General features: G+C 42.1%; 1 protein-coding gene across 6 annotated transcripts; it reads left to right on the top strand.

The window, feature by feature from the left end:
- The first annotated feature begins 6284 nt into the window (after positions 1 to 6284).
- LOC141173028 (chemerin-like receptor 2) lies at positions 6285 to 23077 on the top strand. 6 transcript variants are annotated; one of them, XR_012252573.1, is made up of 3 exons: positions 6307 to 6456; positions 8919 to 8981; positions 16128 to 16416. XR_012252573.1 is itself a non-coding variant. In XM_073657655.1 (3 exons), exon 3 carries the CDS (start codon positions 21408 to 21410, stop codon positions 22383 to 22385), a length of 978 nt encoding a protein of 325 aa, XP_073513756.1. In that variant the 5' UTR covers positions 6307 to 6456; positions 8919 to 8981; positions 21387 to 21407; the 3' UTR covers positions 22386 to 23077. The 6 variants fall into 6 exon arrangements, 4 of the variants coding, with proteins under 4 accessions (XP_073513759.1, XP_073513756.1, XP_073513758.1 ...); XR_012252572.1 differs by having other exon boundaries at positions 16125 to 16416; XM_073657655.1 differs by lacking the exon at positions 16128 to 16416 and adding an exon at positions 21387 to 23077.
- Positions 23078 to 24453: the final 1376 nt, after the last annotated feature.

The raw sequence follows: 24453 nt of genomic DNA, 5'->3' as shown, positions 1-24453 counted from the left end.
AAGCCAAGACATAAAAAGGAGCAAATACAATACTGAATGGAGCCCAAAGACTTCAAAAAGTTGCCGAATTTTTGATTATATTTTAGTTTAAATTGTTAGAACTGTGTGAGACTTTACAGTACAACAACTTTATTTGTTCTCTTCTCATATTCAGAAAGAAAATAAAAACCTAAAACAAAACTAAAGCCAAAAAAACTCCAGCAATATATGAGAAAAAATGCAAAAATAATGGATACAATAAAGCATATTATTTCCTTGTAAAATTTAACCTATCACGATTTTAACCATTCAAGGACTGAAAATGATGAACTACATTATTGAGTTTGTGTGGCTAAGACAAACTTTGAAGCCATTTACGTCATGGGTCATTGTCATTGGTTTGTTTACTGGGAGATATTGGAAATGGTCTTGTCATCTGGTTCACGATCTTCAGAATGAAGAAATCTGTATTCAGTGAAGAAAGCTTTCTCCAATAATGAAGTAGGAGATGACAGTTGGTGCTTATAAGATTCTATGAGGAAGGCGGAATAGGAGGAGCCAGAGGCTAACAGAAATTCTGCTGCAAGTTCTCCTGAATCGTCAGTTACAGCTCTCCGTAGTACTTGATAAGCACCAACTGTCTAAGTTATGGGAAAATCTATATTCAGGGAAGACAGCTTTTTCCATTAGTGAAGTAGGAGATGACAGTTGGTGCTTAGAAGATTCTATGGAGAGGACGGAATAGGAGGAGTTAGAGGCTGACAAACATTCTGCTGCAAGTTCACCTAAATTGTCAGTTACAGCTCTCCATAGAACTTTATGAGCACCAACTGTCAGTTCCTAATTCAGTAAAGGGAAAATCTGTATTCAGTGATGAAAGCTTTCTCCATTAATGAAGTAGGAGATGACAGTTGGTGCTTATAAGATTCTATGAGGTTGGCAGAATAGGAGGAGCTAGAGGCTAAGAGAAATTCTGCTGCAAGTTCTCCTGAATCGTCAGTTACAGCTCTCCGTAGTACTTGATAAGCACCAACTGTCTCAGTTATGGAAAAATCTATATTCAGTGAAGACAGCATTTTCCATTAGTGACGTAGGAGATGACAGTTGGTGATTATAAGATTATATGGAGAGGACGGAATAGGAGGAGCTAGAGGCTGACAAACATTCTGCTGCAAGTTCACCTAAATTGTCAGTTACAGCTCTCCATAGAACTTTATGAGCACCAACTGTCATTTCCTAATTCAGTAATGGGAAAATCTGTATTCAGTGATGAAAGCTTTCTCTTTTAGTGTCAGAGGAGATGACAGTTGATGCGTATAAAATTATATGTGGAATAGGAGGAGCTGGAGGCTAACAGACATTCTGCTGCAAGTTCTCCTGAATCGTCAGTTACAGCTCTCCATAGAACTTCATGAGCACCAACTGTCTCAGTTATGGAAAAATCTGTATTCATTAAAAACAGATTTTACCTGCGAATGGAGAACTCTGTAGATGAGGAATTATCAGTCCAGGAGGAGGAAGAAGCTGATTTCTCTAATGAGATATTTTGCAAAGTTTTTTATTTTAATGTGTAAAAAAAAATGGCAGCTACATTCTAAGTTTTTCAGCTGTAATGTTTTTATTAGTTATTCTGGGATTTTTTCTCCTCTGTTTGGCTGTGACTGAGGACGTTAATTAGATAAACTGCTTCCTGCTGCCTCGGACTGCGCTGTTACTCATCTCTCCCTCGCTGGCAGCAAGCCAGATGATCTCAGGAGCATTTTTTCGTCTCGCTCCATGTTTGCTCCTCCTGTACTTTTCTGGATTGTACTCAGCTCTGCTGAGTTCTTGCATTGTGCTGTCTACATTGCTCATAGCCACATCCAGCAAAGAATTAGTGAAATATTTCATGTATTGAGGTCTGTTACCCTGCGGCTGCTTTTGGTGCGCATAGATCAGCTATATGACCCTGCTGCCTCCAGCATAAGTGTATATGAGATATCCATGATCCGGGGCTTTCCGCATTTGTGGACTAATTCTCATCCATCACAGGTTACTCCTTATAAACCAATAGTGGAATTCCCTTAAGGCTATGTTCACACTAGGCATTTTTTCAGTGTTTTTTTCTGCAGGAAAACTTGCTCTCTTGGCAGTAAAGAAGCAGGTTTTGTTTGGTTTTCTTGCAGTTTTTGCTGTGTTTTTGCTGTGTGTTTTGTGTGTTTCTTTGCTGCATTTTTTGTTGTGTTTTTTGCTTTGTTTTTGCTGCATTTTTTGTGTTTTTTATGCATTTTTTGGTGCGTTTTTTGTGTGTTTTATGCATTTTTTGTGGTTTTTGCTGCATTTTTGCTGTGTTTTTGCTGCATTTTTTGAGTGTTTTTCCTGCATTTTTTGCTGTGTTTTTTGCTACGTTTTTGTCGTGCTACATTTGTCTTTTGTGCATGCTGATAAAGCTTACTGCAAAAATAAAATCTGATTCTATTTCATCAGGTTATTGCACAAAATGCAGGAGAATCTCACTGAACTAGAATATCATCAAAAAGTTCATTTATTTCAGTTCTTCAATACAGATAGTGAAACTCCTATATTATATAGAGTCATTACACACAGAGTGATCTATTTCAAGTGGTTATTTCTGTTAATGTTGATGATTATGGCTTACAGCCAATAAAAACACAAAAGTCATTATCTCAGTAAATTAGAATACTTTATAACAACAGCTTGAAAAATGATTTTAAAATCCAAAATGTTGTCCTACTGAAATGTATGTTCAGTAAATGCCCTCAATACTTGGTCGGGGCTCCTTTTGCATCAATTACTGTATCAATGCGGCGTGGCATTGAGGCGATCAGCCTGTGGCACTGCCGAGGTGTTATGGAAGCCCAGGTTGCTTTGATAGCAGTTAGTGATGAGTGAGCATGCTGGTAACTAGAGATTTACGAGCATGCTCGGGTGTTTTCCAAGCATCTTTAGCAAGCTCGGGTGTTATGTTTTCGTCAATCCGTGCTCATGATTTGCGACTTGTTGACAGCTTTAATTCATGTGAGGAATGCCTGTTTCTTAGGCATTCCTCACATGTATTAAAACTGTCAAACAGTTGCAAATCATGAGCACAGACTGATGAAAACATAACACCCGAGCACGCTGAAGATACCCGGCGAGACCTCGAGCATGCTTGCCGAAAGGATTAATAGAATATACTCGCTCATCACTAATAGCAGCCTTCAGCTCGTCTGCATTGTTGGGTCTGGTGTCTCTCATCTTCCTCTTGACAATACCCCATAGATTCTCTATAATAGATTCTCTATGGGGTTAAGGTCAGGTGAGTTTACTGCCAATCAAGCACAGTGATACTGTTGTGTGTAAACCAGGTATTGGTACTTTTGGCCGTGTGGACAGGGGCCAAGTCCTGCTGGAGAATGACATTTTCATCTCCAAAAAGCTTGTTGGCAGAGGGAAGCATGAAGTGCTCTAAAATTTCCTGGTTGACGGCTGCGCTGACTTTGGTCTTGATAAAACCCAGTGGACCTACACCAGCAGATGACATGGCTCCCCAAACCATCACTGATTGTGGAAACTTCACACTAGACCTCAAACAGCTTTGATTGTGGCCTCTCCACTCTTCCTTCAGACTCTGGGACCTTGTGGAATGTGTCATTGACTTCTGGACATATGTCAAGTCAGCAGTCTTCCCCATGATTGTGGAGCCTACTGAAACAGACTAAGGGACCTTTTTTAAATGCTTAGGAAGCCTTTGCAGGTGTTTTTTATTAATTATTCTAATTTACTGAGATAATGACTTTTGTGTTTTCATTGGCTGTAAGCCTTAATCATAAACATTAACACAATTAAACACTTGAAAAAGCTCACTCTGTTTGTAATGACTCTATATAATATGAGTTTCACTTTTTGTATTGAAGAATTGAAATAAATTAACTTTTTGATGATATTATAATTTAGTGAGATGTACCTGTAGCTGCAAAATCCGACACCTGACACGGGTGAAAAACGCTGAAAAAATGCTGAAAGTAGTGACATGCCCTACAGTATTGTAGAAAAAAGATGCAAAGCACAAAATACTGAGGACAAAAAAACCAAGCTGTGTGCATGTGATTTCTGAAATCTTATAGACTTAGATGGTTCTGTAAAATGCAGCTGAAAAATTGCACAAAAAAATGCATAAAAAATGCTGAAAAAATGCCTAGTGTGAACCTAAGGCGAAAACGGAGAGAAGATGGCGATTTCCGAGTAGAGTAAATTTGAAAAGAGAGATTAAAATCAAAAACAAGGAATTTCCTCACCTGATTAAGTTGTGAATATTAAAAATGAATGAAATATGTAAATGTTTACTTCCTTTTTGTACCTCATAGTTTGTTTCTGGGGTGCAACTTTAATCACATCAAAATGACCTTTATGTTTAACAGTGAGATGTTGTGAAAGGCTTTATTTTTTTTTGTTTTTTAAATCATGCTATGTGATTTTCTGGGGTTTTTTTTAGATTCTTTCTGTCACAGGAGAAGTGTACCTACGATAAAAATTACAGACCTCTCCATTCTTTGTAGGTGGGAAAACTAGCAAAATCGGCAGTGTATCAAATACTTATTTTCCACACTGTATCTATGTGTGTATATATCTATATATATACAGTACAGACCAAAAGTTTGGACACATCTTCTGATTTAAAGATTTTTCTGTATTTTCATGACTATGAAAATTGTACATTCGCACTGAAGGCATCAAAACTATGAATTAACATATGTGAAATTATATATTTAACAAAAAAGTGTGAAACAACTGAAAATATGTCTTATATTCTAGGTTCTTCAAAGTAGCCAAATTTTGCTTTGATGACTGCTTTGCACACTCTTGGCAATCTCTTGATGAGCTTCAAGAGGTAGTCACCGGAAATGGTCTTCCAACAAACTTGAAGGAGTTCCCAGAGATGCTTAGCACTTGTTGGCTCTTTTGCCTTCACTCTGCGGTCCAGCTCACCCCAAACCATCTCGATTGGGTTCAGGTGTGGTGACTGTGGAGGCCAGGTCATCTGGCGTAGCACCCCATCACTCTCCCTCTTGGTCAAATAGCCCTTACACAGCTGTGTTTGGGGTCATTGTCCTGTTGAAAAATAAATGATGGTCCAACGAAACGCAAACCGGATGGAATAGCATGCCGCTGCAAGATGCTGTGGTAGCCATGCTGGTTCAGTATGCCTTCAATTTTGAATAAATCCCCAACAGTGTCACCAGCAAAGCACCCCCACACCATCACAACTCCTCCTCCATGCTTCACAGTGGGAACCAGGCATGTAGAGTCCATCCATTCACCTTTTCTGCGTTGCACAAAGACACAGTGGTTGGAACCAAAGATCTCAAATTTGGACTCATCAGACCAAAGCACAGATTTCCACTGGTCTAATGTCCATTCCTTGTGTTCTTTAGCCCAAACAAATGTCTTCTGCTTGTTGCCTGTCCTTAGCAGTGGTTACCTAGCAGCTATTTTACCATGAAGGCCTGCTGCACAAAGTCTCCTCTTAACAGTTGTTGAAGAGATGTGTCTGCTGCTTGAACTCTGTGTGGCATTGACCTGGTCTCTAATCTGAGCTGCTGTTAACCTGCGATTTCTGAGGCTGGTGACTCGGATAAACTTATCCTCAGAAGCAGAGGTGACTCTTGGTCTTCCATTCCTGGGGCGGTCCTCATGTGAGCCAGTTTCTTTGTAGCGCTTGTTGGTTTTTGCAACTGCACTGGGGACACTTTCAAAGTTTTCCCAATTTTTCGCACTGACTGACCTTCATTTCTTAAAGTAATGATGGCCACTCGTTTTTCTTTACTTAGTTGCTTTTTTCTTGCCATAATACAAATTCTAACAGTCTATTCAGTAGGACTATCAGCTGTGTATCCACCTGACTTCTGCACAACACAACTGATGGTCCCAACCCCATTTATAAGGCAAGAAATCCCACTTATTAAACCTGACAGGGCACACCTGTGAAGTGAAAACCATTTCCGGTGACTACCTCTTGAAGTTCATCAAGAGAATGCCAAGAGTGTGCAAAGCAGTCATCAAAGCAAAAGGTGGCTACTTTGAAGAACCTAGAATATAAGACATATTTTCGGTTGTTTCACACTTTTTTGATAAGTATATAATTCCACATGTGTTAATTCATAGTTTTGATGCCTTCAGTGTGAATGTACAATTTTCATAGTCATGAAAATACAGAAAAATGCACCCAGGATAAACTGATTGCTTGACGATCTGATTTGGACAGTGGAGAAATACACAGTTGCAGGAATCAGTATTTCGTAAGAGCTGAAAAGACTGATGATGTCATACTTCCGTTTACTCAATGAGGCGGGTGCAGCTGTTCACAGCAGACGGTTATCAGGCAGAGGAAAGAATACAGCAATACAATGCTTGTAAAAGGGATTCTGGCCAGGACAATGTGAATACACTCGATAGATGACAAGGAAGAATTCGAGGAGCCCTGAAATCTTCATAAAGGTAACATTCGTCCTGTATGTTGGCACTGCTCGCTGAAACTGTCATCCCCAAACCCTACCTTATTGATGGCACGCGGTATGTGAGGGCCAAGGAACTTCCCGGGGGCCCCAGAAATTATAGCGAAGAAGGGAGTCTCAGTGTCTTTAGGGACCTCAGACTGTATAGCTGCCTGGACGAGCTCGCACATGTACAGATCAGTCATTTTTACTGTCGTGTGCTCGCAGGATGCAGCTGGATCTGGTATCATAACCTAATAAGACAGTCTGCCGCTCAGTGATCGACTGATGAAGAGAGCGCTCGGAGCTTGTGCTGTTCCTGCAATGACTCCTGTCTCCTCGCCCCTCCGAGCAGTGATGTCTGAAGCTGTAAGGACATCGTATGTATACTGCCCCATGCCAAGTGCTGCTGCCCCTTCACATCTCCTCAACGTGCCAGAGTCCTGGACCTAACATCTGATATTTATTACTGATAAGCCAGTAAGACAATCCCCCACATATTACCATGTAAAAATATATGTATTATTCATCTATCTATCTATCTAGTTATCTATCTAATATATATTATCTATATATCTATCTATTATCTATCTATATATCTATTTATTATCTATCATCTATCTATCTTTTATCTATCTATTATCTATCCATTAATCTATTATCTATCTATCTATCTATCTATCTATCATATATCTATCTATCTATTATCTATCATCTATCTATCTATTATCTATCTATTATCTATCATCTATCTATTATATATCTATGATCTTTCTATTATCTATTATCTATCTATTATCTATCTATTATCTGTCTAATATCTATCTATTATCTATCTATCTATCTATCATCTATCTATTATCTATCTATTATCTATCATCTATTATCCATCTATTATCTATATATTTTCTATAATTTATCTGTTATCTATAATCTATCTATTATCTATATATTATCTATCTATTATCTATGATCTATTATCTATATATTATCTATATATTTTCTATCTATCTTTCTATTATCTATTTATTATCTATCTATTTTCTATTTATTTCCTATGTTTCTATTATCTAACTATATATCTCTCTATCTATTATCTATTATTTATTATATATGTATCTTTCTATTATCTAGCTATTATCTATTTTTCTATCTATTTACCGTACTTACAGTATCTGTCTATCTATCTATCTATCTATCTATCTATCTATCTATCTATCTATTATCTATCCATGACATATCAGGCTCCTCTTAGTCTGTGGCGGGCACTGACATATTGTGCTGCTATGCCCGCTGCACTTTCCTCTTCCCCCAGTAGTATAGGCAGTTTCTCTTCCTCCTCCATGGAAGTGAAGTCAGGGAGGAGATAGGACAGTCTCATGAAGTGAGTGTCCCTCACTGCATAGTATTTGGGGACTTCAGCAAGAAGTGGGCCTCATCCTCCACGGCCTCCTAGGGGCACTGCTGGCAGAGTCTGCGCTCACTGTATCTATCTATCATCTATCTATTATCTATCTATCTATCTATCTATCTATCTATCTATCTATCTATCTAGCTATCTAGCTATCGATTGGTAAATCTTTATTTGCATGCATAGCTAGAAGATAAATATATATTCTCTAGAGATGTCTTGGAATAGCCCTTCACAGGATAATACTTGTCCAGGACAGAAATATTGATGACCACTACTTAGGATAAGCCATGAAAATCAGACTGGTGGGGTACCGGTAACCGGCATACCCATGGGTCAGTCATCATCAGCTGCAATGGCAGCTGGATTTAAACCGAACAGTATGTGGATTCAAAACAGCACAGCTCCACCCTCTGCATAGTGACTATTCATTGGTACTGCAGTTCAGCTCCTATGGGAGCAGTATTTGGGAACAGCCACTGCACAGAGTGTAGAGCTGCGCTGTTTTTGCTCACAACACTATACCTGTTTAAATCCGTCCACCACTGCAGCTGATAACAGCTCATCAGTGTGGGTTCAGTGTTGGACACCAATAGAAAGTGTGGACAGCAGTGTGAGTGGCCTATTCTTACTTCAGCACCTCTGGTACTGTCCTGGGTATGGATTTGGACCCCTGAGCCTGTGCTTTGTGGACAGCTTCTCTGTGTTTAGTTTCTGTTATCCTTGCATCAGTCTTCTTAAGGTAACAGGTGTTTTTATTTACTCATTTGTCTGCCCTATCACTTTTCGAGTGTGTCTTTTTATACTTTACCCCTGCTTGTATTTCCTGCTGGCGATCATCTCATTTAAATAACCAGCCATACTGCTGTCGTTTAAGCCAGTCAGTAAAAGACCAGCTTGGGTTTATCTCTTTGCTGTTTATGTTCTTTACCATGCACCTATCTTCTGTTTCTTTTAAGAAAGGAGTCAGCATATTTTCTAACAGTACATACTTAATCCTTTATTTTATATTTTGTGGTTTGTTTTACTCATGCTGGGATCTCTTTCTATTTCAGCACACCACACTTTCCCTTCTGTTGATAATTTGCATTCTGCTCTGCCCTGTGTTTCTATAGGAGGTACGTATAGCACTCGATGGCCTTTTAGGCAGCATACGTTCAAGTCGCCATTGTCTAGTCTGTGGTTAGGGCTATCTCAGCTCACACAGGAACCAATAGGAACATCAGAGTTAGGATCAGTATCTTTTGTCTGTACAGAAACCGGCAGAGTCAATTGCAGTTTTTAGTGTGTTACCTATTTTTCCGAGTGAGTTGCTCCATAATCAAAGGGGATATCTTCAGTATTGAATCATAGAAACAGGATGAACAGCAGTGGGAGAAGCCTCTTTTTACCTCAGCACCCCTCCAATATTAGATCAGAAAGACAGAGTGGATAGCAGTGTGAGCAGCCTCTTCTTACCTCAGCATGCCTGGTATATCCAGTATTAAATCAGATAAACAGGGTAGCAGTGTGTGCTGCCTCTTCTTACCTCAGCATCCCTAGTGTTTACAGTATTAGATTACAGAGACAGGGAGGACAACAGTATGAGCAGCCTCTTCTTACCTGGGCACTCCAGGCATCTCCAGTATTAGATCAGATAGACAGTGTGGACAGCAGTATGAACAGCCTCTTCTAATCTCATCACTCTTGGTATCTCTAGTATTAGATCAGATAGACAGGGGGGAAAGTAGTGTGAGAAGCCTCTTCTTACCACAGGACCCCTGATATTAGTATCTCCAGTATAAGGTCAGATTTTCAGGGTGCATAGCAGTATGAACAGTCTCTTCTTACCTCAGTCCCCTTGGTATCTGTATTATTAGATCACATAGACAGGGTGGAGAGCAGTGTGAGCAGTTTCTTCTTACCTCAGCAACCCTGGCAGTGTCAGTAGTACGTGCTAGCACATTTTTCTACCTATGAAGAGATGGGACAGAGCCTCTTCTATGTATTATCACAGGCTTCTATTAACATTCTAGAACAGGTCTTACTCAGTGTAGCAAGGTGTTCATCATTTAAATGAGGCTCAGCTCAGAGATGTCAACTTGGATTTGCCCTCTTCCTGGTGACTCACAAGTAAAGGGTCACAGCAAAAATGGGAATGATCATTTTGAGAGTGTGAAAAAAATTTCCAACACAACCAACATTGGGGCATCAAGCGACAGTGTTCCCTATAAGCTGGGCAACCTTAGTCTTATTCTTCAATATGAGTTTTAAGCGAAAAGGAAAGTTATTGGATTTTCAGGTGTGCACCAAATAATGGAGATGAATCCAATAGTAGTTGTTAAAACTAGAGAGGAGCGAATCTTTTGAAATGCATTTTTGATTGGGTGTGGGTCTAGAAAACAGATGAACCGTAATAAAGTTGGGTGAGTTGACATTTCCGAATGCCTTTAACTCTCTGTCCCACATGAATGTGTGAATTTTTAACTGCATTTTGGCTACATAGAGTGTGTTAATAATTTTATGGTTCTCAGCAAACATATTGATCAAATTGTGTGAGCAAATCTACCAGTGACAAGATATCCTGTTCACAAGAAAACAATACAAATAGGCTTACTTCTTTTCAGGACAAGATTACAAATTTAAAGTGCAGTTAGGTTCCAGTTCAAATTAAAAACCACCTTAGGCTGATGGGAGAAGCTAAAGTGGGGAAAATAAATATTTGATACACTGCCAATTTTGCAAGTTTTCCCACCTACAGTTGTGCTGAAAAGTTTACATACTTCGGAAGAATTTTTGCTTTCTGGGACTTGTTTCAGAGAATCTGAATGATAACAAAAAACATGGGTGAAGCCATTTACTGTCAAACTACTGTGTTTTCTCTTTTTATATCTTAACCCCTTTACCCCCCAAGGTGGTTTGCACGTTAATAACAAGGCCAATTTTTACAATTCACAGAACTGTCATTTTATGAGGTAATTACTCTGGAACGCTTCAACGGATCCCCCTGATTGTTAGAATGTTTTTACGTGACATATTGTACTTCATGATAGTGGTAAAATTTCTTCAATATCACTTGCATTTATGTGTGAAAAAAACAAAAATTTGGCGAAAATTTTGAAAATATCACAATTTTTAAACTTTGAATTTTCATGCCCTTAAATCAGAGAGATATGTCACACAAAATAGTTAATAAATAACATTTCCCACATGTGTACTTTACATCAACACAATTTTGGAACCAACATTTTTTTTTTGTTAGGGAGCTATAAGGGTTAAAAGTTGACCAGCGATTTCTGATTGTTGCAACAAAATTTACAAAACCATTTTTTTTAGGGACGACATCACATTTGAAGTGACTTTGAGGAGCCTTTATGAAAGAAAATACCCAAAAGTGACACCATTCTAAAAGCTGCACCCCTCATGGTGCTCAAAACCACATTCAAAAAGTTTATTAACCCTTCACGTGCTTCACACCAATTAATTTAAAGTGAAAGGAAAAAATTACCGTATTTTTCGGACTATAAGACACACTTTTTTCCTCCAAAATTTTGGAGGAAAGTGTGGGGTGCGTCTTATAGTCTGAATACTATCTCCCTGTATATCCTGTGGCTCTTCATGGTAGGAGGTCTGGGGGAGCAGCAGCGGGGTATCAGCGGGGTACAGGAGGCAGAAGCCAACTGCTGCAGCCTGCGCTGTGCCCGCTACTAAAGAAAATTAATATTCCCTGCTCCCCACGCCCATGGGCGTGGGGAGCAGGGAATATTCATTCTCCTTAATAGCTGGCACACTGTACCGCAGTGCGGCTCCTGCTGCACTCTGCGGTCTGTGTGCCCACTCTTAAAGCTCATGAATATTCACTACAACCCACTCCCATGGGTTGTAATGAATATCCATGGTCTTTAATAGCAGGCACACTGACCGCAGAGTGCAGCAGGAGCCACGCTTCGGTACAGTGTGCGCGCTCTCACCTGTGAGAGGGCGCATGGCAGGGACGCCATGCGAGTACTGCCATGCGCGCCCTGCCATGCGTGGCTCACACAGTGAGAGTGTCAGCAGCAGAGCAGGACAGCGCTGGAGGAGAGAGGTGGTGAGTATGATTGTTTATTTTTTTTGTGGGCAGCAGGATGGGGGCTCAAGGGGTGCCAAGCATACCAGGATGGGGGCTCAAGGGGTGCCCAGCATACCAGGATGGGGGCTCAACGGGTGCCATGAATACCAGAATGGGGGAATCAAAGGGTGACATGAATACCAGGATGGGGGATAAAGGGGTGCCATACATACCAGGATGGGTGATCAAGGGGTGCCATACGTACCAGGATGGGGGCTCAAGGAATGCCATGCATACCAGGATGGGGGCTCAAGGGGTGCCATGCATACCAGGATGGGGGCTCAAGGGATGCCAAGCATACCAGAATGGGGACTCAAGGGGTGCCATACATACCAGGATGGGGGCTCAAGGGGTGTCATACATACCGGGATGGGTGATCAAGGGGTGCCATGCATATCAAGATGGGAGCTCAAGGGGTGCCATACATACCAGGATGGGTGATCAAGGGGTACCATACATACCAGGATGGGGATCAAGGGGGTGCCATACATACCATGATGGGGTATCAAGGAGTGCCATACATACCAGGATGTGTGATCAAGGGGTGCCATGCATACCTGGATGGGGGCTCAAGGGGTGCAATACATACCAGAATGGGGGATCAAGGGGTGCCATGCATACCTGGATGGGTGATCAAGGGGTACCATGCATACCAGGATGGGGATCAAGGGTTGCCATGCATACCAGGCTGGGTGATCAAAGGGTGCCATGAAAACTAGGATGGGGATCAGGGGGTGGCATGCATACCAGGATGGTAGATCAAAGGGGTGCCATGAATACCAGGATGAGGGATCAAGGGGTGCAATGCATTCCAGGATGGGGATGAGGGCCATGTATAGCAAGATGGGATGGGGTCAATGTATACCAGGAAGGAAGGGCCATACATACCAGGATGGAGGATATTAATAGAATTGGGGGACATTACCCCAATACCAGTGTTAGCAGCAGACTCCCTCCCCTATAACAGGGCATCATGACCACATTTTTTGCTTACATTTTTTTTCCCTATTTTCCTTCTCTAAAACCTAGGTGCGTCTTATGGTCCAGTGCGTCTTATAGTCCGAAAAATACGGTAACATTTAACTTTTTTCATTAAAATTTTATTTTAGACCCAAATTTTATTTTCACAAGGGTACCAGGAGAAATTGGACCCCAAAAGTTGTTGTGCAATTTCTCCTGAGTACGCTGATACCTCATATGTGGGGGAAAGTCATTGTTTGGGCGCACGGCAGGGCTTGGAAGAGAAAGAGCGCCATTTGACTTTTTCAATGCAATAATCGCTGGGCATCAGGGGCTCCCCATGTCGCATTTTGAGAGCCCCTGATGTGCCTAAACAGTGGAACCCCCCACAGGTGACCAGATTTTGGAAACTAGACCTCTTAAGGAATGTATTTAGATGTGTGGTGAGCACTTTGAACCCCCAAGTGTTTTGCAAAAGTTTATGACATAGAGCCAAAATCATTTTTTTTTCACAAAAACGATATTTAGCCGCAATATTTTTATTTTCGCGATGGTACTGGGAGAAATTGGACTCCAAATGTTGTTGTGCAGTTTCTTCTGAGAACACTGATACCTCATATGTGGGGAAAAGCCATTGTTTGGGCGCATGGCAGGGCTTGGAAGGGAAGGAGTGCCAATTGACTTTTTTAATGCAAAACTCGCTGGAATTGACAGCGGACCCCATGTCGCGTTTGGAGAGCCCCTGATGTGCCTAAACAGTGGAAACCCCCCACAAATGACCCCATTTTGGAAACTAGACCCCTTAAGGAACTTATTTAGATGTGGGGTGAGCAATTTGAACCCTCAAGTGTTTTGCAAAAGTTTATGACGTAGAGCCGTGAACAAAAAAATATAGGAGAAATTGGACCCCAAAAGTTGTTGCGCAATTTCTCCTGAGTATGCTGGTACCCCATGTGATGGAGAAAACTACTGTTTTGGCGCATGTCAGGGCTCGGAAGGGAAGGAGTGACGCTTTGGAATGCAGACTTTGATGGAACGGTCTGCGGGCATCATGTCACGTTCTCAGAGCCCCTGATGTGCCTAAACAGTGGAAATGCCCAACAAGTGCCCCCTTTTTGGAAGTGATAACTGATTTTTAAATTTTATAATGTAGCGTCATATGTCAGTTGTGTAGGACAACCTAACGAACACTACACAACTGATGTAAGACAACCTGACGAACACTACGTCAGTTTGTCAGGTTGTCATAAGTCAGAAATTAATTTAGTAGTCCATGGAAGTATAGTACCTTTTGAAGCAGTCTTTCATGCACAGGCCAGGTTTGTCGGGGCAGGTGTCACATTGATAAATGATGTCCTTACGTATTCCCCTTTTATAACACACTCGGCACTTCTTTTGTGACTTACCTTTTTATCCGCTGTGAGGGATCTGCCCCGGGAAATGCTCGCCTGTTACAATATGAGGTACTTCAGTTCTGGAGGTACTGGCATCCTCTCCGTCACCGCTGCAAAATATCAGGCCCTTGATTTCTTTCTCCTGGAACTGAAGATGCGACGTATAAGTATGGCCTGCAGATTGTGACTGATGGAAAGCGTTGTGCATTGCCATCTGAACGATGTGCAAGGCCAGCTTCTTCTACCATACTCTGGCCTTTCTCAAAGCACTGTATGGCTAGAGGACTTGATCAGAGAGATCCACTTCCCCCATGTACTTGTTGTACCCCACTAAGTCTGGTTTGGTTACCTGTGTAGTGGTACCTCGTACAGTGCTGTGGGTGCTGCCATCACCATGTATGGTGGTCAAGAAAATGACATCCCTCTTGTCCTTGTACTTGACCACCAGCAGGTGGTCGCTACGTTGGGCTCTGCTCTCACCCCTTCTGAGCAGCTGCCCAATTAGCGTCTTTGGGAGGCCCCTCTGATTTTTGCGGATAGTACCACAGGGTGCGGTACGTCACGCAGAGAAGAACTTGAAGAGAGGGACACTGGTATAAAAGTTATGTACGTACAGGTGATAACCTTTATCCAGAAGTGGGTGCACCAAGTCCCACAAAATTTTCCCACTTACTCCCAGAACAGGGGGGCATTCAGGGGGTTTAATCCGGGAGTCCTTCCCTTTGTAAACTCTAAACTTGTGAGTGTACCCTGAGGTATTCTCACACAGCTTATACAGCTTGATTCCATATCTGGCCCTTTTACTGGGCAGGTACTGCCGGAATCCAAGCTGCCCCTTAAAAGCGATTAAGGACTCATCCACGCAGATGTCCCTTTGGGGCATGTACACTTCAGTTAACTTGTTGTTGAAGTGTTCGTTGACCGGCTGAACTTTGAAAAGACGATCAAAGTTTGGGTCATCGAGTGCAGGACACCTTGCATTATCTTGGTAATGCAAGAACTTGTGAATAGCCTGAAAATGTTTCCGGATCATGATTATTCGGAAAACTGGAGTGTTATGCAAAACGTCAACACTCTAGTATTGCCAAAGTTCTGGCTTCTTCAGTATCCCCATATGAAGGACCAGGCCCCAAAACTTCATCATTTCTTCTGTGTCTAGAGGAGACCAGTTAGAAAATGAAGAAGAGGGGTTTTGTTCCAAAAATTGATGAGCGTATAAATTAGTTTAGCCCACCATGAGGTTTACAACATCCTCAGAGAAATAGACTTTGAAAAAGTCTATTTCTGTGAGGCCAGTGGTGTCAAACTTGATTCCTGATTCCGCCAAGAAATCAGGAATCATTGTCTCATAATTTTCGGGGGTGAGGTCCATATGGGATCAGTAGTGGGGGGCGCTGGATCATCTTCTCTCCTGGGATGACTACAGGGTGGTCCAGCAGCACCTGATGAGGAAGAGGAGGAAGAAGAGGAGAAGGAGGAAGACGACGAGGAGTCAGAAAAATAAAGAAATGTGGGATCCTCGCCTTCACTGCCAGTGTCGGAGACAAGAAAAGTGTATGCCTCCTCCGCTGAATAGCGAGTTTGGGATGAGCGGGACATTTTTTGTTATGTATGTGGTGCGTGTGTTTCAGTACTTTATTTAGAGTGTGTGGAAAAAGGAAATACTGTATGTGGTGCAAACAGCGAGCACGAGTGTGGATTGGTGAACTATGTCACCGATCAACACTCGGTGGCCACTGGATGTGCGCATGGATGTGTGGTGAGTGGGAAGATCACAGATGGACTGACCAAAGTCTTCTCTGTTCTTCTTTCATCAGCAGGCTCTGGAGCAGGATCAGCATCAGGTCCGGCGCAGGAGACCAGGAGCCCGGAGAAGGAGACTGGGAGCCCGGAGCAGGAGACTGGGAGCCCGGAAAAGGAGACTGGGAGCCCGGAGCAGGAGACTGGGAGCCCGGAGCAGGAGCAAGAGACCGGGAGCAGGAGACCGAGAGCCTGGAGCAGGAGATCGGGAGGCCAGAGCAGGAGATGGAGTCTGGAGCAGGAGACAGAGTCCAGAGCAGTCCTGGAGCTGGAGACCAGAACCGAGAGAATTAACAGGGACATTGGGGTGATGGGGATTGGGGTGGGAAGGGGGATAAAAAGATGGGGGAGTGGGAAGAGGGGGATTGGGGTGGATGAGGGAGATCAGAGATGGACTTACCAAAGGATCAGCAGGATCAGCAGCAGGACCGGAACAGAAGACCCAGACTGGAGCCGGAGCCCGGAGCAGGAGACTGTAAGCCCGGAGCAGGAGACCGGTACTGGAGATGGAGACCAGAACCGAGAGAATTAATAGAGACACTGGGGTGAGGGAGATTGAGGTGGGAAGGGGGGTAAAAAGACGGGGGAGTGGGGAGAGGGGGATTGGAGTGGATGAGGGGAGATCAGAGATAGACTTACCAAAGAGTCAGCAAGATCAGCAGCAGGAACGGAACAGAAGACCCAAACAGGAGACCGGGAGCCTGGAGCAGGAGACCGGGAGCCCGACACTGGAGACCAGGAGCCTGGCGCAGGAGATCGAGACCCGAGCTGGAGACCGCTGTAGGAAGCACAAAAAAAAATGGTGGGAAGGGGGGAAAGAAGAAGGGGGAGAGGGGATTGGGGTAGATGAGGGGAGAACAGAGATAGACTAACCAAAGTCTTCTCTGTTCTTCAGCAGGATCAGTAGCAGGATCAGCAGCAGGCTCTGGAGCAGGGACCACAGCAGGTCAGGAGCAGGGGACCCAGGATGCCGGAGCAGAAGATCCAGGAGCAGCAGCAGCAGTGACTGGAGCAGGTGTGAAGATAGTCTTGTGGTGTCAAAGAATATTCTGTGGCACTACAAGGCCCAGTGACAGACAGATCAGATGTGACCACTCTGTAGAAATCCTCACCAAGTGTGAGGGTTTGCAGGGCGGTCACTGGGGGTGATAGAGTGGTGACAGACCGGTCACCACCCAGACACCTCCCGGTCAGGTAATCTGATTGGAGCGATCGATGATGACATGGATCGCTCCAATCAGAGTACCAGAATACAGGTGACTGGGAGGTCACAGGGAGGTGTCACCTTCCTGTGACCCCCTGTGGTGCATGCTATGCCCCAGCCATCTGATTGGTGACATTGATTGCACCAATCAGACATGGCTAAGAGAGAGCATGCACCACAGGGGGTCACAGGGAGGTGACACCTCCCTGTGACCGCCCGGTCATCTGTATTCAGGTACTTTGATTGGAGCAATCGATGTCATCATCGATCGCTCCAATCACAGCAGTCTGGGGGCTTTACAGTCATTGCAGGGGGTCATGGGGTGGTGACAGGCAGGTCACAAGCTGGTCACCGCCCCATGACCGCCCTGTCACCGCGTGGTCTCACTACAATCGGTGCGATTGATGTGATCGCCGATCGCACCGATCTTAGCGCTTTGAGGCCAGGGCTGGGGTCTCCTAGCAACAGCCTAGGATCGGTGCTCTTAGGAGCATTGATCCAAGGCTGCAGATCACTGTTTCGGCAATCAGATTACCAGAAACAGTGACAAAGGCTGTGATTGGCTGTTCAGATGTGAACAGTCAATCACAGCGATAGCTGGTGCAGGGGTGTGGCGACACCCCCCGTGATGACGGCGCCATCTACCCAGAGATAAGATGGCACCGGAAATTTAATGCGATCACGCGACTTTAGTCGCGGTGCCGCATTAAAGACAGGGAGTACTAATACGTATCAGGCTATTAAGTCCCAGGGCGCTGATACGTATTAGTACACCCTGGGCCTTAAAGGGGTTAATGACAACCAAAAACATCCAAATCACCATGATCAAAAGTTTACATAACCTGGTGATTTTGGCCTGATAACATGCATTGAATTTGACCCAAATGGTTTGAATGGCTACTAAAGGTAGCATCCTCACCTGGGACCTGTTTGCTTGTAATCAGTGTGTGTGCATAAAAGCTGAGGGAGTTTATGGGATCCCTTCAGACTCTAGCATCTTTCATCCAGCCATTATCAACGGATCTACGGGAAAAGATAGTTAAACTGTGTAACACAGGAAAGGGAAACAAAAAGATATCGAAGGAATTGATAATGCACTGGTAGCAGCATTCAAACTGAGATTAACAAATGGAAAATCAGGGAATCTGTAAAAACCAAACCACGGCCAGGTAGACCAACAAAAATTTCAGCCACAACTGCCAGGAAAATTGTTCGGGATGCAAAGAAAAACCCACAAATAACATCAGCTGAAATTTAGGACTCTCTGAAAACTAGCGATGTGGCTGTTTCAAGATGCACAATAAGGAGGCACTTGAAGAAAAATAGGCTGCGTGATCGAGTCACCAGAAAAAAGCCATTGCTGCTCAAATGCCACAAAGTATCTCACCTTCAATATGTCAAACAGCACAGAGACAAGCCTCAAAACTCAGTTCAACTACCTTTTCTCATAGATCCATTGATAATTCTTTTGCTTTCAATCCATGACTCACAATCCAGAAACGTCAGTGGCTGGATAAAAGAATCTGTCTGAATCCCAGAAACTCCCTCAGCTTTTATGCACAGACACTGATTACAAGCAAACAGGTCACAAGTGAGTTTGTTACCTTTAGTAGCCATTCAAACCATTTGTGTCAAATTCTGTGCATGCTATCAGGCCAAAATCACTAAGGTATGTGAATTTTTGGTCAGGGTCATTTTTGGATCTTTTTGGTTGTCATTAAGATTTAAAAAGAGAAAACACAGTAGTTTGACAATAAATGGCTTCACACAAACAATAACCATGAGTGGAGAAAAAGTTTTTTTGATATCATTCATATTCTCTGAAACAAGGCCAAGAAAGCAAAAATTCTGCTGGGGTATGTAAACTTTTGAGCACAACTGTACAAAGAATGGAGAGCTCTGTAATTTTTATTGTAGGTACACTTCGACTGTGAGAGACAAAATCTAAAAAAAATCCAGGAAATCTAGTTTGTCTAGATCAGTGTTTCCCAAACTCCAGTCCTCATGGCCCTCACAGGTCATGTTTTAAGGATCGCCTTAGTATTGCACAGGTGAGAGAATTCCTGATGCCTTGATAGTAATTCCATCACCTGTGTAATACTAAGGAGATCCTGAAAACATGATCTGTGGAGGCCATGAGGACTGGAGTTTGGGAAACACTGCTCTAGCCTCATGCAGGTAAAGGACTTTTGGTGATATCATGGTCATGGTCAGTTTTAACCTCGGAATAGAAATGCAGGGGCCCCTAAGAGAGTGAGGGCACCGAATAATTAACCAGTTTGCTATCTCCCCTCAAACGTCGATCCTGACTGTAAATAGGGATTATTTTTGAGTAGAGTTTATAGTTCTAGCGTATTCAAAAATTCCTTTAAAATCATATTAGGGCTTATATTTGGGGCAACACTACAAGATTTGTTGTGAGAGAGTGCAGGATTGTTGATCACTGCTGGAAACCAGCAAAGCCTTGATAATATTATTATAATTATTAGTATTATTATTAATAATAATATTTATTATTATAGTGCTATTTATTCCATGGAGCTTTACATGTTTAAAAGGGGTATACATAGTAAACAACAAGTACAATAATTTGAACAAAAACAAGACGGAGACTGGTACAGAAGGAGAGAGGACCCTGCCTGCGAGGGCTCACAATCTACAAGGGATGGGTGAGGATATAGTAGGTAAGGGTAGAGCTGATCATGCAGCGGTATGGTGGATCGAGAGTTACTGCATGTTGTAGGCTTGTCGGAAGAGGTAGGTCTTCAGGTTCCTTTTGAAGGTTTCAGTGGTTGGCGGGAGTCTGATATGTTGGGGTACAGAGTTCCAGAGTAGGGGGGATGCACAGGAGAAATCTTATATGCGATTGTGGAAAGAGGAGATAAGAGGGGAGTAGAGAAGGAGATCTTGTGAGGATTGGAGGTTTGCGTGTGGGTAGGTACCGGGAGACTAGGTTACAGATGTATGGGGGAGACAGGTTGTGGATGGCTTTGTATGCCAAGGTTAGGGTCTTGAACTGGAGTCTCTGGGAAATAGGGAGCCAGAGAAGGGATTGACAGAGGGGAGAGGCCAGGGAATAGCAAGGGGATAGGTGATATAAAAACACACTGGCAGCTACACTGATGTAGATGTCAAAAAATGAAATTAGTCAGGCAGAGTACTTTATCGGATCAGAAAGTGCACAGAAGCATAGTGTGTATTGCAATGGTAGAATACAACCTATGTTAGTGCAGGAAGCCAGCTGAAAGACACTGTACATGATCCATCAGGAGCAGTGGAAATAAAGCAGGATGGTTGCAAAGGAAACTGAAGGGTAGGTAGAGTCTGGAGGGTCATCTTTTGGGGGGGGGGTGAGATTTGTAAAATTAGTTATATTGCCACAAATGAATAAATATATGTGTACAATATTATAAGACCACATTGTGATTTTGGGAATAGCTATCTTATGCTCACCCTGGAGCACTCAGAGAGCTTTGTTTACAAGTTTCTAGTACAGAACTGCAATATAATGTAACTATATTGTTGAATTTTAACAAAGGGAGATTATAGAAAATATATTCTGGATTATTGCATGCTGGACTAGAGGAGTTGTGCTGAATACTGACACTTTTGATTAATAATTCTAGGCCTGAAGAGATTTGTTTCTCTAGATTTTTTTTTTATGTGAAAAGTAAAATCTCATAGTGCCATCTGCTGGCTGATATATGATAACACACTGAAACGGCAAAACAATGAAAATACTTAATAGAGGAGGCAGAGTAGAATGGCATGCTTTTCCTAAGAAAATCCAGGAGATTAATGATTGGCTTGTAAGGTGCAGGCTGCTTCCCATGAATCCACTCTGAGCACAGAAATTTCTTGCTTCAGGGTATGTTCACACAGAGTTTTTTTTACCTGTCAAAAAATTCTTCTAAAAAGCATGAGTTTCTTTGTGTAGTTTTGAAAAGACACATGCTGTTTGAAGCTGTTTAGATCCACATATATATATTGTGTATTAAAAAAAAACTAATATCCTCATCTCTTTTTACTCTATAGATGACATCATATAATTTATTTTTCTTTTTACAATCTACAGTTAATCCCTTCGATTAAGAAAATGGAGAATTACTCAAACCTCGACGTCAACATTACCTGGAAAAAATATTGTAACATCACTGGAAATATCACTGCTGATTCCAATATTACCGACATTATATCGGCTGTTATTTGTGCCTTGGTTTTCCTATTGGGGACAACAATAAATTTTTTTGTCTTATGGATCAAAGTCTTCAAGATGGAAAAGACATATCGAGCAACCTTGTCTTTTCACTTATTCATGGCAGGTTTTATTTTCTCGTTGATTCGACCTTTGGACATGGTCTACTTTGCCTTGGAAATCCACTGGCCCTTTGGCTCGTTTATGTGCAGGCTTGACGGTGCTATTTTCTATCTCTACATGTTTGGGAGCGTTTTCATTCACACATTATACAGTATAGACTACTGGCTGGTGATCATGTTTCCCTTCCGTTACATTTCCTATCGGACTGTGAAGTTGGCTTCAAAGCAGCTGCTGGGCGTCTGGATCTTCTCTCTTGGGCTCAGTGTGTCTTATTTCATCTTCAAAGACACATACGATTGTCCGAACTCCACAAATTGTGTCTATGGCATTCTGCAAAGCGAAAAGGTCCAGTATCAATCCATAGTGACCATTGCATTTGTCCTTGGTTTCATCGTTCCTTTCCTGGTTATCATTTCATGTGTTACTATCACAGGATTCTTTTATCACAGGAAGAAACCCTCAAGATATACGACAAGCCTCAAACTGATCTTCTCCCTCCAAATAATTTATGGCCTTTGTTGGCTTCCACACCACGTCTTCTCCTTTCTGTCTTCCTTTGCGACCGGAGAAAGGGTTTCAAATTCATCTATTGACAAGGGTCTAAATTTCACCATGGCCTTGCCCTCGTTGACGGCTGTTATAAACCCTTTGATGTATGCTTTTATTAGTCCAGATTTTCAAAAAGCTTTTTCAATACAGTCAATGCTTAAAAAAAAATTTGCAACCAGGAAAAATCTGGCTGTACCTATCTTGTAACAAGCTATTGATAAGCAAACAATGTAACAGTCAACTTGACAACTCCTCTTCTCCATTAATCAATGGCAGCCAATGAAGAAAAATCCAGCTTTTGATGGAGCTTCCACTATAAATCCAGTTATATTTCTACACTTAAGAAGTCTATAGCCAGGAACTGACTATAATCTTAGTCTGGATTGTAATATAATCACAGCATTGAATATTATTGTATATAGGTATATACCAGCAATAACACCTTGATGGTTGTTCGCACTGCTTGTATGTATTTGGCTGAGCTGTATATACTGTTTTTGCATGTGTTTATTCCATCGCCCATCGGTCCAGCTAGTGGTGATTTCATGGCAGCAGGGACCTACTGAAGAACTTTGCATTGGCAACATCTGTAATCCCATAGGAGATTGTCAATTATTCAACAGCCTTCAATATTACAGTATTTCTCTGCATTGTAAATGCAATCAAGTGACTGAAGGTCCAATTTCCCTAAGAGGACAAACTAAAAATTCCCACTAAGGACAAAAGCAACATAACGTTTGAGTGGTTTTCCTTCTGGCACTTCAGTTTTCTTCTACAACCCAAAGACATACTGATCGGCAATCTATATTATGAACCTCAATAGGGAAAATGATGAAGATATCAGTAAACTGCTGTTGAATATGTTGGTGCTTTATAAGTGAGTAAAATAATTAAATGTCTAGTTTGTTTCAGGAGCTTTTTCTTATGGTATCACTCTCTGACAAGTTTATATAACCTTTTGATTGAAGAATTCTTTACTTGCTGGATTAAGCATTGTTTTCCCACTGATCGTGTAGAGCTGGGATGTCAAACTCAAATACACAGAGGGCCAAAATTAAAAGCTTGGACAAAGTCCCGGGTCAACTTTGATATGTATTAAAAAATGTCTACAATTGAGGACATTTTTCCTTATCATAAAATATAACAATGAATCTTTTCATACATAAACAAACTTAAAGGGGTTATCCCACGAACAAAGTACATTTTAATTTATAGATCTTAGAATTAAATATTGGAATCATATAATATGTTATGTAACAGCAGTAAAAAGCACATGGGCCAATTTAAATATGTAATAATAAAGACTAAAAAAACTTGAATAATCCAATAATAAAGTATGATGCAAGCAAAAGTGCCCCCCAAATACAGTATGAAATCCCCACAAGGATTTCCTCCATAGGCCTGACATAGTCCTCCATACAGAATAATAGCCCCACATAGTCCTCTACACAGTATAATGGTCTCACATGGTCTTCCATAAAGTATAATGACCTTACATAGTCCTCCATAGTGTATAATGATCTCACATAGTCCTTCATACAGTATAATGGCCCCACATAGTCCTCCATACAGTATAAGGGCCTCAGATAGTCCTCCATGCAATATAATGGCCTCACATAGTCCTCCAAACAGTATAGTGGCCTGATATAGTCCTCTATACAGTATAATGGTCTCACATAGTCCTCCATACAGTGTAATGACCTCGCATAGTGCTCCTTACAGTACATCCATCCAGAATGCTGATAGAGCTCAAAGTGCGAAGGCGGGGGAGGATGGGGGCAAGTCCGGTGTCGCGGGACAAAAATACTCACCCAGGAGTCCAGATTTGGCCCATGGGTCAGAGTTTGACATATGTGCTGTAGAGTGTTGTGCATCTCCATCTTCATATATAACCTTTTCCTTGTAAGCTGAAAGCAGACAAGGCACCAAAATGAAATTCTCTAGAATGATAGATTCATCTTATCATTGTTGACATCTGAAATTGCCAAATCAAGACTTTAGAGGGGCAGAAGTACATACAGCACATTGTAATTTGCATACTTTAACAGGCAGAACATTTATCGTGTAAGACACTTATAGGAACTTAGGACAGATAACTATTAACTACTAGATGGTGGCCCGATTCTAACGCATCGGTTATTCTAGAAAATGTATGCGGCCGACCGGGCGCGACTAATCAGAGAAGCAGTGGTTAAATGGGTTGTGCACTACTTTAAATTAACCCCTCAATGTATCCAATGTATCCCCCCGGGGCCCCTAATGAATTATGGAGGAC

This window comes from Phyllobates terribilis, unplaced genomic scaffold (assembly GCF_046119375.1).
Source record: "Phyllobates terribilis strain yellow unplaced genomic scaffold, ASM4611937v1 Scaffold_12__6_contigs__length_324123572, whole genome shotgun sequence".
NCBI lineage: Eukaryota > Metazoa > Chordata > Amphibia > Anura > Dendrobatidae > Phyllobates > Phyllobates terribilis.
Note: the sequence above shows the minus strand (reverse complement) of the source record. Positions and strands in the feature narration are given on the sequence as shown.

Coding starts and splice junctions, on each gene's coding strand:
- LOC141173028 (XM_073657658.1), top strand. CDS start 6,415: ATGACAAGGAAGAATTCGAGGAGCCCTGAAATCTTCATAAAG. Junction 6,457..21,386: donor GCCCTGAAATCTTCATAAAG/GTAACATTCGTC, acceptor TACAATCTACAG/TTAATCCCTTCGATTAAGAA.